This window comes from Juglans microcarpa x Juglans regia, chromosome 6D (genome assembly GCF_004785595.1).
Source record: "Juglans microcarpa x Juglans regia isolate MS1-56 chromosome 6D, Jm3101_v1.0, whole genome shotgun sequence".
NCBI lineage: Eukaryota > Viridiplantae > Streptophyta > Magnoliopsida > Fagales > Juglandaceae > Juglans > Juglans microcarpa x Juglans regia.
In genome coordinates, this window is record NC_054604.1 from 3,641,829 (window position 1) to 3,659,235 (window position 17,407).

At 35.9% G+C, this 17,407-nt stretch overlaps 3 protein-coding genes across 3 annotated transcripts; 2 read left to right on the forward strand and 1 right to left on the reverse strand.

The window, feature by feature from the left end:
* Positions 1 to 16: 16 nt before the first annotated feature.
* On the forward strand, positions 17 to 1,821 carry LOC121235030 (protein NUCLEAR FUSION DEFECTIVE 2). The gene is made up of 3 exons (XM_041131230.1): positions 17 to 207; positions 302 to 393; positions 1,179 to 1,821. The coding sequence occupies exons 1-3, from the start codon at positions 139 to 141 to the stop codon at positions 1,582 to 1,584; spliced, it is 567 nt and encodes a 188-aa protein (XP_040987164.1). The 5' UTR covers positions 17 to 138; the 3' UTR covers positions 1,585 to 1,821.
* A 2,238-nt stretch (positions 1,822 to 4,059) lies between these two features.
* LOC121235031 lies at positions 4,060 to 5,000 on the forward strand. The gene has a single exon (XM_041131231.1). The coding sequence runs from the start codon at positions 4,260 to 4,262 to the stop codon at positions 4,749 to 4,751; it is 492 nt and encodes a 163-aa protein (XP_040987165.1). The 5' UTR covers positions 4,060 to 4,259; the 3' UTR covers positions 4,752 to 5,000.
* A 2,160-nt stretch (positions 5,001 to 7,160) lies between these two features.
* Positions 7,161 to 14,720, reverse strand: LOC121235027 (RNA-dependent RNA polymerase 2). Its single transcript, XM_041131223.1, has 4 exons — positions 14,059 to 14,720; positions 9,134 to 11,031; positions 8,118 to 8,268; positions 7,161 to 8,018 (listed from the first exon to the last, which is right to left on the reverse strand). Exons 1-4 carry the CDS (start codon positions 14,578 to 14,580, stop codon positions 7,254 to 7,256), a joined length of 3,336 nt encoding a protein of 1,111 aa, XP_040987157.1. The 5' UTR covers positions 14,581 to 14,720; the 3' UTR covers positions 7,161 to 7,253.
* Between the last annotated feature and the right edge of the window lie 2,687 nt (positions 14,721 to 17,407).

The following is a 17,407-nucleotide window of genomic DNA, read 5'->3' on the forward strand; positions in this document are numbered from 1 at the left end:
TTTAATTTTTTGTCCCAGACAAATAAATACTAGGTTTTCTCACTTTCTGCGCAGAGGGGGTAGAACCAGATTTCACCGATCACTGAGGTTGTCAACTGTCGAAGCATAACAAGCAAGCAAACGAACAACCTGAACAAAATGTATTCTCCTAGCTTCGTCTTCGTTCTCTTGGCCATTCTCTCCTTCACGATCGTCCCCTATTTTCAGGTTTTTTTTTTTTTTTTTTTTTTTGTATGTATTTTTTTTTCCTTCCTCGTTCTCTCTTTTCTTGGAAACCGAATTTGTCTGTGTAAATGTGCAGAAGTGCTACGCAGAAAATGAAGTGAATGAGCTGAGCTTCGAACCCTCATCGCCGTTTTCGATTGCGCTCGAAGCCCTTCAGAAGCAAATTGGGTTTGCCTTTTTCTTTCCCTGATTCTTGCTTTTTCCGACTTCTAATTTATTATCTTCGCTTGGTTGCTCGGATTATGTATGACAAGAAAAACTACGTGGTTTTTTTTTTTTTTTTTTAATGTTAATCTTGCGGCATTATGGGACGAAAATTGAGCATGTCACGGGGTCTCAACACAGCAAGCAAGGGAAAGCAGAATCCATATCCCGCATATCACGCGTCTGATTGTGAGGTATGGGCAGCACGCTGATTTCCTTTGCTTTGTTGACACCCAGTGACATGTTCAATCTCATCAATTTTGTCCCATAATGGCGCATGATTAACATGTTAAGCCATACGTTCATAAACCAAAACATTGACAATTTTTTTTTCTTTGATTTTCATTCATTTTTTCTTTCTCATACTTGTTAATGTCTGGGCTTAAAGTACATTCTGTATCCAATTTCTCTTCTTTATTTATTAATGGTAAGCTCTTGTATTCATTGTTGTTCCGTTTTCTGACTTTCCTATAATTTCCTAGGGATGTTATAATATCAGAGACTTGATTGTACACTATTGTCCATTTACTAACAGTTTTAAGCTTTAGTACTTTCCAGAACGTTGGAAAAATGAATCCATAGTGACTAACATTTGGAATTTGGTTTACACTTTTGGCCAAAAGATTCGTTTTACATCTATTTTCCTATATTTTCTCAAATAATTGGGTTCTTAATTTCTTAGTTCTTGTAGATATTACCACAAAAGTTTCTTTTATTTTTTAAAGAATTGTTGGTTTCTCTATCTTCAGCTATACTTTCCAGAGCAACGGTCTTCTTCGCCGTGCCATGACACATGCCTCCTTTTCTGAAGAGAACAACCGAGCATTGGGTATTCTAGGTGCCAGTGTGATTGAAACATCAGCTGCCCTCCGATTTCTTGGAAAAGATATTGAGATGTCGGGCAAAAATCTGAACCAGCGCATATCAGAGATCTCCCAAGTGGAATCTTCTTGTATGATGGATGGGATGCGGTTGGGGTTGCAGAAGGTGGTCAGGGTTTCTTCCAAGACAAACTCTTCAACTCCTGCAGTGGTTTGTGGTGCTTTCCGAGCAATCTTTGGTGCCGTTGCTATTGATGTTGGGAAGTCTGATGATGCTGGAAACATTTTCTGGAGTGTTCATCGTGGTGATGCCGGAGGAGTTCTTGTATTGTAAATTGAGCTTTCTGGTAGTGTGGTAATAAAAAAGTATGGATTCTAAACTACTATTAGCTAGTTATGACGTTGGTCTTGGTGGAAAGAACTTGTTAGCATGTTGTTTGCATCTTTGTTAAACTGCTTATTATTGTGTTTTCTAAAAACTAACCCTGGGTCTATATGGTGTACTTGTATACTTGAGTTTGTGGCAGAATGTAAATTTGTCAAGTCACAATGCATTTTAATTTTGGTTTCAGCCTCTTTTATCTTATGTATGAATTATTTTATGTTTTGGCCGGTTGGGTTATTTTTCTTTGAAAATGGATCTTCTCTCAGTGACTTCTGAGATCTACTGGAGCTTGTGTTTTGGATGCTAAGAATATTTCATAATATTTGTGAATAGTAGTGAAATGGTTTGTGAATAGTAATGAAATAGTTTGAGTTAAGATGTTTTATTGGGTTTTGAGAAAGGAGAGAAAAAGTTGAATAAAAATATTATAAATTTAAAAAATTATTTGAATATAATTTTTGTTTGGAAGTTTGGAAAAGTTGTATAAGATTTTGTGTTTTGTTTGGGAGTTTGGGAAAGTTGTATTTAAAATTAAAAAAGTGTTTTGTGTTTTAATGTATCTGGAAAGGAAATATTTGAGAATAGTTGTCCCAAACGGGTCCTGAAGTCAGGAAATGTATGCCAAATGGTCTTGAATGCTCAGTGAAGAACTTCATCTGTCATGCTTCATGACAGCGGAGAATATTTCCCACTGCAGGCAAGCCACCATTTCTTATTGCATAACTGAGTGAAAATGTATACTTCTGTGGAAATTCGTATTTGATAGAATTGGACTTGTAGAAAACACATAGGAGACCGAGACCGAGATAAAAATGTAGGAATTCATGGTCTTCATATTATATACATTGAAGTTGACATATTTGTTTGGGTCGGGATCATGATGCCGGTTTAAAGATGTGTCAAATTAAGATTAATTGTGATGCTATGAGTTTGCTTGAATTGAATAATGCATTGTAAAACCATGTGACATTTGGGCACTATTGCATAACTTTGGTCTCCACAGGATACTGTACAACTGAGGTTAAGGCATCTTAGGTTGTGATGAGAATGACTTCATACTTTTTTTATTTGTGAACTTCTTTTTCAACCTTTTTTTTTTCTTTGATGAGGATGAATTTTGAAGACTTTTACTTGGAAACTTCGCAAGAATGTGATAAAAGTTGTTTGGCTTTCCCCTCTAGATAAAACAGCCTATGCTTGTCCATGAATTCATCTTTGATGATGTCTTGATTCCTAAGTACCTTCACAAGACAAGTAAGCTGATTTCGTGCAGGATGAGGTTGATATTGGTATATTATTATATAAACAAGTAAATATCATCGGCAGCTGACCTCATGCACACGACAAAGCCAGATCTTACATGCATATCTCTTGCCTCCTTCTTCTGTTTCAAACAATTGAAACACCAAAGCTGAACATTATTAATTTTATTTATTTATTAATTTTTTATTAATCCCAAGGGGTTGGCTTAAGTGGTGAAGGCCTTGGTCTAAAAGTATCACTCACTTCAATATCTAAGGTTCAACACCTTATGGCTCTCAAACAATCCTTTGGAGCCATACCTCTTAGTGAAAAATCAGCGATTTAACTAATTTCATGTAAGAAAACTTTCAAAAGTGTGGTGCACGAGATCGGAATTTACTCTGCAGAGGTGAATCCGAAAGGCGCTGTCTTTGAGAGGTTTCCTAACATTAAAAAAAAGAAAATTAATGTATTTTTTTTTGGGGGGGGGGGGGGGGGGGGGGGTGAGGTTTGAGGTCCCCAGAGTGCTAGTGACAAGGGTAAACAACTTTGATCTAAATAATGGTACACATTTCAAGTGACAATTGAGGATTGTTTGCTTGAAGTAGATTATATAAAGATTTCTTTAACATGGTCAGAGACTAGGTTTAGGATTAGCAAATCATACGCATTCTTTACAAAAAAAAAAAAAAAAAAAAAAAAAAAAAAAAAAAAAAAAAAAAAAAAACGAAATTTACGTGAAAAAAATCATCTTTTTTTCAAATTACACCTGAAGTTAATTTTTTTTTTTCTTATTCCTTATGCATGAAAAAAAAAATTATTTTATTTGAATTATATGGAATATGAATCCACCGCACTCGCTTGTGGATAGAAGTTTTGATTATGAGCTGCTAATTTAATCCTTGCTTAAGTCAAATAGAGAATAGAAAGGACAATGCTCACAGTCACAGGCGCGTCTCATTGGTTGTCACGTTAGTGAAATGTGTTTTTGAAGTAGACCCCACCGACTTTCCACTCGATTACACCTAAGCACCGGGAGCCACGTTTGTTTCTCACTCTCTGTAATTCCTGTTGACCTGGTCTACTTGCAATTCACCAATCGCCACACTCCACAACGGCTCTATTCCTCCCCCCACACTACACTATTTAATTACTCTTATTACAGATAAATAAACTCGAATCACCGGCTACTCCAGGTGGCTCTACTACCCCTCTACCGGTACTTCCCGGTCACTCTATTTTCCGTTACAACCCTCCACTTCTCGTCGCCTCCCACCGTATATATCACAATTCTATATCTCTCAAAGAGATAGACGACGATAGAGATTTAGGGTTTGTAGGAGTGCGAATTCCTGCTTACCCTCAATTATTCTGTCCCAGAGATGGCACACAGAGATCCTGAATCAAACGGCGAAGATGTTAACAATACTCTCGTGGCCAACACCCGCTGCAGTTTTTGTTTCCCTTGCTTTGGTACCCGCCGATCGTCGGCTGTTGGAATTGCCTGGTGGGAACGGATACGGTCTGTGCATATCGACGAGGATAAGTGGTGGTTCAGTGGCTTTCTCGCATTCAAGAAAATCAGAGAGTGGTCGGAGATTGTCGCCGGCCCGAGATGGAAGACCTTCATCCGGAGATTCAACCGGAGCCGGAGCGGCGCCGGGGGCAGTGGAAGTAGGCACGCAGGGAAATTTCAATACGACCCTTTGAGTTACGCTCTGAATTTCGACGAGGGGCCGGGGAAGAAGGACGATATCGACGGCGACTACGATTACCCCTTGTACCAGAATTTCTCGACACGGTATGCTTCGGTCCCAAGCCAAAAATCGTCGTCGGCGTTGGATAGCAGTAAGGATGCGGCGGTGTTTTCGTAAAGATACGCGGCATGGGCTAAGTTGCGCCGCTGGATGAGCTGGAGAGTTGACTGCTTGACGTTAACATGGCGGTGACAAATCGCTTTCACGTTTTATTTCTTTCCAAATGTTTGGATAGTATAATTAGTAGATAATTTAATTATATTTGTTTTTATTTTTAAAATAATATTTGTGAGGATGGTGGTGTATAATATATAATATATTAGATAGTTGTGTTTGTATAAATAAAGTAAGAAAAAGGTTGTTTTCTGCCATTACGTGCATATCTTCGTCCGTCCAATCTATATACTACGTTACATTATTAATTATGGATCATTCCACAAACTGACACAACATACTATATTAAATTACGTCAGTTTGCAAGATTATTTTTATGAAATTTTTTTATAACAATAATATTTCTCTTCAAATATAAGGATTTTTCAAAGATCTACATGTCATATTCTAACCCGGAAGTACGATGATGTAAAAAATTCTTCTCATTAGTTACTATTTATTGTTACACATTTCATATCTTATAAAAAAAAATTATAAATATAGAGTGTGAAAGTGAATGGTTGAAGATTCATCTTATTTTATATTCTTTCTAAATCTTTATTTCAACTAAACCATTTAAAGAAGACGCGGCTTAGCCCGCTTATAAACTTGAGCTCATGATACGGCGCTTATAAATAACAAGTCATAGTGTTTTTAAGAATATTTTTTGTGTGCTCCATGGAAACAGCCCAACATATTCAATGAATAAAAAAAAAATGATAATAGTTTTGCATCCTATATATTTATTAAGAGGGAAAATGGTCAAAAAAGAAGAAAGAAGAAGAAGATGAATCTTTTATGTATCTTGCCTTATTTACAAATAAAAGAATTAAATGAAAGAAAGCAAATTTATAAATTTAGTTTTATCATAGTAATTTTTTTTTTTGAGAAAAATAATTATTTTAAGAAGAGTTTTGCTATATATCAGTCATCATTTATCGACACACTTCATACTTGATAATTTTTTTATTTTTTATTTTTTTATAGAGTGTAAAGTGTGTGCAGTGAATAGTGACTGATGAAAAGAATTTTTTTAAAAAAAAGTTAGGAGGAGTTAGGACGAGGATGGATCAAAAAAGTATGGAGGGGGGTCCAGGTAAAATATCACCATCTTTCCCTCCCTCCAATCCCAATTTCCTTTCCATTCTTACCAAACAAGGGACGAACACATTCCACCACTTATTTTTGCTTCCTACCAAACCAACTTTTTAATGATATTTTTTTTATTCTTGTTGATATGTTTATTGAAACTTTATTCTCTGTTGTTATCGACGATAATGCATGGTGATCTTTTTAAAAAAATGGTGAATGATGAAGATGTGAGTAGAACATAGCTGTTTTCAGGTTCCAACTCTGTAATTATCGAGAGAAAAGAAAAAAATAAAAAATAAAAATAGAATTTTCAGCTGTAAGTTGACGGAGTTTCAGCATTTTAAAAAATAATCGTTCTTGGATTCCTTGTTTGGTGATAAAGATGTAGGGACAAGTGTCTAATGTCTCAGGACATTATTATTATTATTACTGTTATTACTATTATTATTATTATTATTATTTATTTACAAAAAAAGATATTTATAATTGTGAATTATATAATTATTGTGTAATTATTTTGAAAAAAATAAATAAAATATGAGATCCACATGAAAAAAAATTAATTTTTTAATAATAGACTTCATTCTTTTTCAAAACGATTACAAGACGTTTACGCATTTCATGATTGAACGTCGAATTACTCTTTGTTTAATTAAAGTTTGCTTATTATCGTTGATAACACATGGAATTGGGTTACAGTGACTTTCTGGATGTGGATGTTTTGGATGCTTCCAAATGGTGCTTTCAGTTTCAAGCAATGTAATTTTCAAGTGACGTATATGGCAGTGAACGCAAACAGAACAAACACATCATCTTTACGATTATCTCTAGCTTTTTTTTTTTTTTTTTTGGGTGCCTGATTATTATATTTGCCATCTAATCAAAAGGATCTATTCTGTTGGGACCTTGTTCAAGCATCTTAATTGCTAGTACCCACCAGCTCAATTGCTGCCTTGCCCCAACATGATTAAAAAACTATTTATTATCTGGGAATCGTTTCAATCTGAATATGATTACGAATAGCATTTTTCTATCTTGTATAATATATACTCGACATAAAACATAAGTGCACGAGATAATTCTTGAGAATATTGGGTTAAGAGTTTTGTTACAAATTTCACATCATACACCCCACACATGACGTGAAAATTTGATTTTTTTTTTTTTACATAGAGTGTGGGGTGTGGAACGGTGAATAGTTGATTGATGAGAAGAATTTTTCTTGGATTACACCTCTGCAGAACTTCTGAAAGTCCGTAGTTTGAATCAATGGCTTCAGGGACAGAAAACTTTCCTAATCACTGAATATTTTGCAAAACAGGTACAAATATGATGGGGGTCTTCCTGATAAAATCCAGAATATGAATACATGTTTTATCCATCAACTTTTCTGCTATTTACAGATTTTATGTTCAGCAAAATGTCCCCTAAGATCCACGGAAAGCTTAGGCAATTAAAGCCTTCCCGGCAATAACTTGGGTGAAAACTCACGTGATACCATGCAGAGGCCAGCTGCTGATGTTCATGCTTTTTGCAGCTGCTTTCAACCCAGTCTTTGGCTTCATTCTGTAATCTTTTTACTGAGTGCAAAATCCGATCCTTCATATCACCATATTTCCTGTTATCACGCTGCAAATATGCAGCACGGTTCCGCAGGTTACCCGTTAGGATCTCATCTTCATTCTCAGCTCCGTAGTACTTCATTAAGGTACTCAGTTTCTCTATATACTGCTCCTTATGACTTTCTGCAATTTCAAGGAAGGCCTCGAAACCATCTACTTCAAGGTTATGATCATAAATTGCTTGACCAATTTTCTCCGAGACCAAGTTTGACCTTTCACGCGTTGCTGAGCCAAGAATGGCATGATACAGTTTCCCCAATACTCCATTGGAGGTATACATGGGTTTTTCAATCCTCTCCATGAAATCAGGGAATTCCTTTGGTTTTAAAACCCTTGGCATTTCAGCTGGTGCGCCAGTCTTTGCAAAGTCAACAGCTATCGAGTGAAGGTTTGCCAACTCTAGACATTTTTGACTTCGGGCTTTATCTGGCTCACGGTCAGCGAGAACTAAATGTGCAGTAGAGATGGCACCCAAAGTATCATTGATCATGTAATCGACAAAAAATTTTTGAATTTCCTGCATTTTTTTACAAGAAAAAATTTAGAAATAACGAAGAAAATATGTTGAAAGTTCAATTTTACCTCCATAGGTTATAACATAGTCTAGAAAATCTACCTCTAACGTCACATCATGATCCATTACACGTGGTCTTCGCCCTGTGTAGTCCATGGGACGCTCAATTTGAGATGGGATGAGATCTTTGTCCCAGCTAATGAAAAATTGGTCTCCGTCAAGATCTCCACCAGAGCATTCATTTGGATGAGGTCTGCAAACACAAATTATTAGCCTTACTTGGTATCTGTTTAAAAAAGCTAAAAGAATTGACCATCTCTTCTAGCTCTATTATGCATTGCTCCAATACCACATAGCTCAAACCATTGTGGGAAATGATGTCTACTGCAGGTAGGAGACTAAATAGAATAAGATGTCAAGTGCAGGTAGATGATTAGAAACAACATAAAAAATTTGCTTTTTTTGGAAGGGCTTCATGAGTAAGCTGCTGACGACCAGGTTACCAGGTAAACTGCTGCTGTTAAAAGGCATCAGATGCAACGTAGTTGTTGCAATGACTGATGACATCAGGTGCAAACACATCACTGAGGACAAAGAAAGAATAAATACTCAGCTCAACCCAGCAAGGCCTTTCAACAAACAATTTGGTTTGGATACCAATTACAACCAGTGGAGAAATGCAAAAGGGAAACAAAGATTTCCTTGAAAAAAACTATGAGTCATTAATAACACACCCATAGTTTAAATTCTGTCTCAAGAAACAAGATGCAGATGTGCCCCAAGAACAATTTTTAAGCCGGAACTATAATCCAAGTAGTTAAAAATTGTGTACTAACATGGTAAAATGAACGAGTATTTTCATGTCACCATCAAATTGCTATGGGGAAAGATATGAAGAGCAGCACAATGGTTCTCACAGTTGCTCTCACATACTATATCTGGTCAAGACATAATTGCTGACTCCAAAAATAAATACAAAAAATAAAAAAATAAAAAAATAAAAAAAAAATAAAAAATCTCAAGTGCACACCACGTTCCATATCTGGTGAAGACATATTTGCTAGTTCCAATCCAACAATGTAAACAAAAATAAGCAAGTCTAGAGATGAGATTTTTACCGTTCTCCTTTCTGAGGGAAGACGAGGCAATCCACCAGACCTCTCTCCTCTAAATCCACTTCATAGATGGCCTCAAGGACTCTGATGTCTCCTGGGTGAAGACAAGGATTTTTTGTTACAACCACACTACCTACAATTACACATGTTGCGTCATCCAACTTCCGGAAGAAACTCTGATCCCAAGATTGCAGTTCAGCTTTTGTCATGGTAACACGAACATATACTTGGCCATAGTTTAAAATACCAGTTTCATCAAGGCAACCAACCAGGATCCGGCCCTTTGGAACAAATATTCGACATCTACTTTTCAAATCAGACAAGAGGTTCTCATAGTGCGCTTGAAGCATCATTGAGAGATAAGGTTCCTGATTTGGCTCATAACCCTGTAGCAGCATTTTTACCAGAATGTTTCTAGAATCTGAGCCATTCAAGCTCTGTAAGACATTTAAAGCTGCCTCTCTATTTGATAGCATTTTTCCCAGCAGACACAATTGTTCCTCTTGCAGTTTCTCAAATACTTGGTCCTCCACTCCCAAGGTAGACAAGAGGGAAATAATTTCCCTATTCAGATAGCAAGGCATGGACTCACTCCATTTAGTGACATTAAGCATCCTAGTTTTTGATTCAAATTTAAGCATACTACCACGCAGAGATAGCTTCATATAGGAATTTCGGTCAACAGCCACAACACCTTTATATCCACCATATCGAATTTGAAATGCTGAAGGGGTTTGATTCAATCCACACTTCTGAGCAACTTGGCCAGCGAAAGACAGAGAAATTTTTCCAATGCCATCTGAGAAGCAGTAGTCAATACCATCAGAGGTTACTTCAACATCAGGAATAATCTCTACATCTTGTATGGGGACAACCAGAGTTTGGAAAGAGGAACTGAACAACTGACCCATCCTTGCTGCACATTTAGACACACTGCGAATCTTGTTGAAGCACCCCATCCATTCTCTGATATCTTCTGCTTTTACTTTTTCATTAGAAGCAAACATCCAAACAGAATTTGATCGGAGTTGACTAGCTGAAAAAGCCAAAAACTCAAATCTTTTTGCCCCAATCACAATCCCGTCACGAAGAACAGACAATATCCTATGATATATTCCCGTTCTAAAGGGTTTGGCAAAAATACCTCGCTCGATACTTGTGGAGATGGCATTTGCTGGAAGCTTACCCCAATCCTCTTCAACAAAACTCACTCTCATAAAGTCTGAAGCATATGGTGCAAAATTCTTCACGACATAATTAGAACTTTCAAGCTCAGGACCCAAGCAATAAATCTTTGATGGGGTAACTAGAGCTCTATGACAACTCATCACATTAGGATCTAAACTTTTGTAGGAAGATGGGGGAACCCTTTTACAGTTTCTTCCTAGGACATGCAATTGCATTTTTACAAATGATACAGGCTCGTAACAAGTGAAATTGAGCTTGTGCAACTTCTGAAGAATCATGAGAGCAGTTTCAATGTTTAATCCGCTAAGTATCTCAATCAGATCAGCACCTGCTCCAGCAAGACAGATTTTTTGGGTATGGACAAGGGAGTTGAGTTGGAAAAGGATTTCATATGCTAAGTTACAGCTCGATTCGCACTTCACAAGAGGAACAATCGTAGATGTAGAACGGAATTGTTCCCCATCCTCTAAAATCAGATCTTTCATATCTTCTCTATAGCGTGGGAAACATTTAAAAATATCCGAAGCGGATAATCCTTCAATTTCCCAATAAAATGAAGTTGATTGTCCAATTGACTTCGTAACAGAAAAGTCTGTTGTGCGAACCCAAAGATAGTCAAAATCTTCCTTGCATATATGGTAACGGTCGGCACTAAATTTTGAAAATATATTGGGTCCAGAAATTCTTTTATAGATCTTCGGCCCGTGTTTGAGCTGGGAAAAAAGATTAGCACATATCGACTTAAGATTATGATTAAAATAGAAATAGCACTCTAAATCTAGAAACCATTCAACAATTAAACCAACATCAAAAGAGGGTTAAAATAATTAGAAATTGGTACTTTCATCCAAGTGTTGTATGCTAGAACCTTCACATTCCATTTTTACAACTCAAGCAAATGGCATTAGAAGGATTAATACAAAACAAAACTCAGTGCCGTGTGTCGAAGAAATATCACTTCGGGTTGAGGGAGAAGGTATATCTCCTTAGATTTGTCTCAATAAAACTTTATTTTCTATTTGATTCAATAAAAACTTTAATTTACCCATAAAAAAAAAGGTTTGTCTCAACACTAGCTTCTCTTAAGGAACAATTCCAGCTCAAGCCCCATCACTTCCAATGCAACTAGTGACGCTCAAATAAAACAATAAAATGCCTTCTTTTCTTGAGAACCTTGTAGCCTTCCCTTGAAAAATGCTTTTTAGTGCTCTAAGCTCACCAAGTGCTAGTGGCCTATTTTGCCCGCTTTCATAGCTTACCTCTCTCTCTCTCTCTCTAATTTTGTTATTACGGCCCTTCCTGTCCTTGGAGTAAGTTGATAGCCCAATCCTTGCTATTTCTTAATAGGGATGAGAAACTCCTAAAAAATGATCTCCAGCCACTCACGTTTCTATGTGAAAGCTTTTATTGTTGTACATTTCACTTGTTTTCTTTCAAGTTGTGACGTGATCCAAATTTACTCTATTTGTTAAAAAAATCTACAACATTCATCATTCCAGCATATGAAAATAGGAATTAATGTTTCAATGGAATAGCAACATGGTAATTTTCCCTGTGAATATTACTTGTAAAAAAATTGTCCCTGCCAGAGTGGTGATGATAAAAATGAGAATGTTGTCATTAGAACAGACCACACCACTAGGGTTGGTCTATGCAGTCATTCTAGGTCCATACATGTCAGAGATGTTGTTATAAAATTGAAAGAACCTAAAATGGATGAAAAACCAGATAGACGAAGATTGGAAACTGCTCAATCAGCTGCTCCTCCAAAATGGCTGATAATCTGCCAGTCTTTTTTAATACCAGCAACAAGAGCAGAGAGGTAGAAAATCTGGTTCGAGTGATGACATGCAGGTAAAAATTATTCAAAGGATAGTAGTAGACCTATTTGCAAATTGGAGAGAGTTATAAGGCAACTCATAAAATGTAGCAATGTGTGAGATGACTCCTATCTTGTCTAGTATGGTGTATATAGAGATAAACAAATGGAAGAAATTTTAAGGGAGCATAAGTTTTCTATTTCAATTGTTTCTTTGTGCAGCTGCTACAGGATTTAATAGGCTGAGTTTTCATGATTTCCTTGTATATTTTTATTTTCTACTTAGGTGTTTGTCTTGCATACATCCTAACTTGGGCTATTTCTTTTGTGTTTTTCAAAAAACTCTTCAATTACTCGCCAGAAGAACATTCGAACCACACTTCACAGATGATCTAAACTGAGATTTACTCTTACTATGCTATCTTTTACCTGTATAAATTGCAGAATCATTAATTTCCCTTTTTCTGGGGTGAGTGAAAAACTATAGCGATCTCATGGTTTATGGGGAGGAGAGTTTCATATTCTCACTGAAAGTCAGGAAAAGATTGGGGGTTTGCCCCTTGGTAATAATGCGATGTTAGAATTTCAGGAGATGCATGCTCTTCTACATAATGAAGCATGCTTTATTTTGAATATAAATAGAGAATTCGGTATAGCTGTCTTTGAATCCTCATCAACTAATTATTCAAGTTGAACTCACTATTGAATCTAACTCGTGGGAGCTATCAAGTTAAATAGAGAGGCTTCATTTTTGTGTACACAGGCTATGCCTATTTCATTGGTATCAATAAAATTTCTCTCTTACTTATCAAAAAATAAATTTTTTTTTTTGATAAGTTACTTATAAAAAATAAAAAAAAATAGAGAGGCTTCAAAATAGGTTATCACTTTTTCTTGCAGGTAATAGAATAGAAGTGATGAAATTATAAAAAATAAAAAAAGAAAAAAAAGAAAAGAAAAAAGAATAGAAGTAATGAATAAATTCTTATCTAGAAAAATAATTCAAAAAAGTTTGACAAACCCCTATATTAAAAAGGAATAAATAGAAGTTCAAGTCTAACTTTTTTTGATAGGTAACTTCAAGTCTAACTTCTATAGTCAAATAATCAAAAGCTACACATTTTGATGGCATTAACATCAATTGTTTCAATTAGGTCCACCTTCTATCTATATAGGGCCAAAACGAGTTAGATAATATGTCATCATGTCCATTCTAACCAACCTTGATCTGTTATATGTTTCACAGCAAAAGGGCAGAGGGATAAGGTCTGTTTATATGAATTCATCTTATAGTTCACTCGGTGCCAAATTGTGGCACAACCTTTTGGAGGTAACTGCAAGATTCCAAATTGGGTCAACATTTAATCAAACCACATACACGGTATCAGAAGGCCAAGAAGGAATGCCAACAACCCAACCCAATAACAATTATGATACTAGGTTATCTAAAACAAGCCACAATCTTAAGCAGTCATTTGAGTATCAATCTGACAAGAACAGACAAGATTTTTGTAAAGGAAGAAGCTAAAAAGAAAAATTATATAGAAATAAAAGGACAAGTGCTTGTTGCGCCTCTTGGTCATTAAACCCTCATTCCTCCACAATTGCACACCTAACTGTAGTATAGAAGTAAAAAACACAGAAAAATCCGCCAATGGAGACAACTCAAAATGAAAAATCCTAAAATAGTTGCTTCCTTTTACAAACGTCATCTTTCCTGTTAGCTCAATTCTTTTTTACCCGTTAAACAATCCAACAGAGAAAATAACAATCAAAGCTTGTTTTATTTCCTGAACTATGATGACGGAAATTAAGAAGGGAATTTCAAACAAAATGAAGCACAAGTCGCTTCCCTCATGAAAAAACAAACACATTCAAACAACAAAATAACAACAATCGCAAAAATAGAAAAAAGGTATACCTTCAAAAGAAGTGCATTGACATCTTCTCCTTCAAAACCACACCCAACTGCCTCTAAAACCTCCGGAAGCAAAACATCCATTTTATAACACTCTCCACCCTGCCACACCCAGAACTCCACCCGCCCCCTCTCAGGCATGACCCAAACCCTCACGCCCTCCCACGACTCTAGAACACTCATGCGATCCTCTTTCACCATGAAACCCACGTGCAGAACGCAGTTCTCGAGGCGATGATTGGGTTGCACGGGGCGGACAACGATGTCGTCGAACGTCTCTGAGAACCTGAGGGTGTGGGAGTTGAAGGTTAGTGCAAGTGACTGAGCCTTGGACTTGACCTCGAGGGTGGTGAACTGGACGCGGCCGAAGCCCCGGGATTTCCAGTTCTTACGCTCGGTGAATATATCGACGGCGAAGACAGAGTCGGGGCCGAGAGTGGACTCGAGGAAGTGAAGGAGGTCGTGGGCCGTAACGTTTTGAGGGATGTTTGAGACCCGAACTGTGGGTCTCTCCGCCACACCCATTGTTATTCCACAGCGAGAGAGAGAGAGAGAATCAAAGGAGAGATCCGGAGCAGAGAGATTGAACAAAAGCTTTGTCCTCAGAGACTGTAATCAGAAGAATTCTTCTGGGAGTCCCACAAGCACACCTTCTTCAGAGACAATAGAGTGTGAACTTTGTCATTTTGTTGGTGTTGGGATTGAATCTCATTTAAAAAAAAAAAAAAAAATCGAAAATTATTATTTTTCTTAATTAAAATGTAGTATTTTTCTATTCTCAAATTAAGTGGATGTGTAAAATACATTATTTACGTTACTTAAATGATGCAATTCCGAAGACACTGTACATGCCTTGGTGTTCTATCACGTCAGTACTTGTATTATTTAAAAAAAGATGTAAACAGAGGATAGACAAAGAAAAACGCAATGTCGATTTTCATTCACACACATCGCTCGAAAAGAAACCCATTTCACGTTTTGAAGAATTCGCCTCTCAAATTTCTCTTACCCTTCTTCAAACCACTCGAAAAACTAATCCTGCTTTCCACCGCTAATGCTTCTATCTCTCTATATATAGAACTTTCTGGTTAAATCTTGGTGGAAACCCCATTTGGGTTACTTTTTATGGAAACCTCTTTTACAAACCCTAGTTTTCTCCAATATATGTGCGGCCCTTCAATGCCTTTCATTTCACTTCCTCTTCTCTTTAGTTGGTTTGTTTTTTCTCCATGAGCCTTGAAAACGAACCCTGCAAGGGGCTTAGGATAACAAACAATAAGAAAAAATCTATTTATCATCTTAATTTTCATCATTTTCTTATTATCTCGTGATATATTTATAAAATTTAAGTTTTCAAATTTATATTTCAAATAAAATTATATTGATTGGAGTTGGTATATATTATATAGTAATATTTTGACAACTTTTGTTACTGAGTATCAAAATCAGATATAAGCCTCCGTTTGAGAATGTTCTTTTCGACGTAGGTATTATGATCCCCAAAATATGCTCGATGGGCGAAAGTTTTACCCTAAAGTCAGCCACTTTCCTTCATGAATCTTTATTTGAGGTTATTGTTTCTGTTTTGGGATATATTTACTTTCCCTTCTTGGTGGTGATTTTATCTTCAAATCAAGTCAAATTTTGAGCTAGATACCTATTTAACTATGTATTTTAATTTAATGTACCAATTGAAATTTTGCCTTTGTGGGCAAAATCTTCCTAATAGCTTAATCAATTCAAATTTTTAAGTACTTTTTACATAATTTAAGATTTCTTTATTTCCTTGTAATGTCTAAAGTTTCAAAAATTTGATGTGCAGTCATTTTTACGTAATTTTTGCGCATTATACTAATGTGATCGGTTGCGTCACTTTTTTTTGATATAAAATAATTATTTTGGCTAATTACATCAGTAAAGTACATAAAAAATATACAAAAATGACTATATATTGTAGAACTTCTATTTATTTTTTTCTGTGTCATTTGAGTTTAGTGCTATTAACTCAGCGTTAGAATTCTAATTCAGCCGACATAAAAACTTTTGACTTCATCTAAAGTTGAAGAGAGCGGAAGAATATGCTCCAAAAAGTGGTAAAAGAAAGTCTAATGCCAAGGATCTTCTTCCAGGAATAACCTTTGAGATTTCGAAGTCAACTCAATTCTCTTATGACAGCCATTTTCATTACAAAAAAGAGATCAAACTTCTCTGTAAAGCATTGAAATACTGACATTCTAACAAAGGTTTGCTCTCCTCACACTGATTATTCTCACAATCACGATGATAATGATAATAATGCATTCCTTCCTTCAACTTGGACAAACTTCTTGGGCCATCATCTCTCTCTTCTCTCTCTCTCTCTCTCTCTCTCTCTGTATATTCTATAGGAATTAAAGTCACGAGGTACAAGATAACAGAGAGGGAGAGACCCATTACGCCAACATTGAAACGAAAGATATCATAACCAAAACGCTCCTTACCACTTTCACGATCTCCCACTTCCATATCAAATACTTACTAAAACGACTACTTTAGGTGAAAGGAAAGAGCTTTTATGACTGAAAAAAACAATTAGAAAATGAACTCCAAGCCTTAAAAGCAAGATCCAAAAGCTCCGTAAATCATGCATTCTTTCATTCATTTCATTTTAAACAACCACTTTAAACGCACTGATACTAAAATGAGGCTGCCATTCTTGTATTATGAACCATACTGAGCGGTGCTACCCATAAGCCTCACACCCCGCACATCTAGTTAAAAACATATCATTTTATCTTTTGAGCGATGCTACATAGAAGTCTCACACTCTACACACCACTTAAAAATATGTGATTTTACTTTTTTATTCTCAAATATAAAATATGAGGATAAAATGATAAAATCACATATTTTTAAATGGTGTGCAGGAGTGTGGGGCTAATGTTTAGAATTTTTCTTATATTTTTATCATATTTTACTTACAAACATGTCTGGAATCATTTTAATTACGTGGATAAAAAGATAAAATGACATATTTTTAAATGAGTATATAAGGTGTGTGGCTTATGTCTACCCACAATTATTTCTTTTCTTTTTTTTTTTTAAAAAAAAACTTCTTGGTACATTATATTTATATCTAAGCAAGAAGATAATGAAAGATTGAGAAAATCTATTTGCAAGTCTGCTTCTTCACAACTCAACATATCGTTGATGATGTGAAAGGCATTCTACATTAACTAGCATAGAAAAGCTAGTATTGATGGTAATTGAGTAATGCTATATACAATCTTATGATGTGCAAGCCTTATGCACTCTTTTTGGAAAAAAATAGAGTCGATCATTAAAAAAATAATTTTTTAATGTGGTTCCCAGA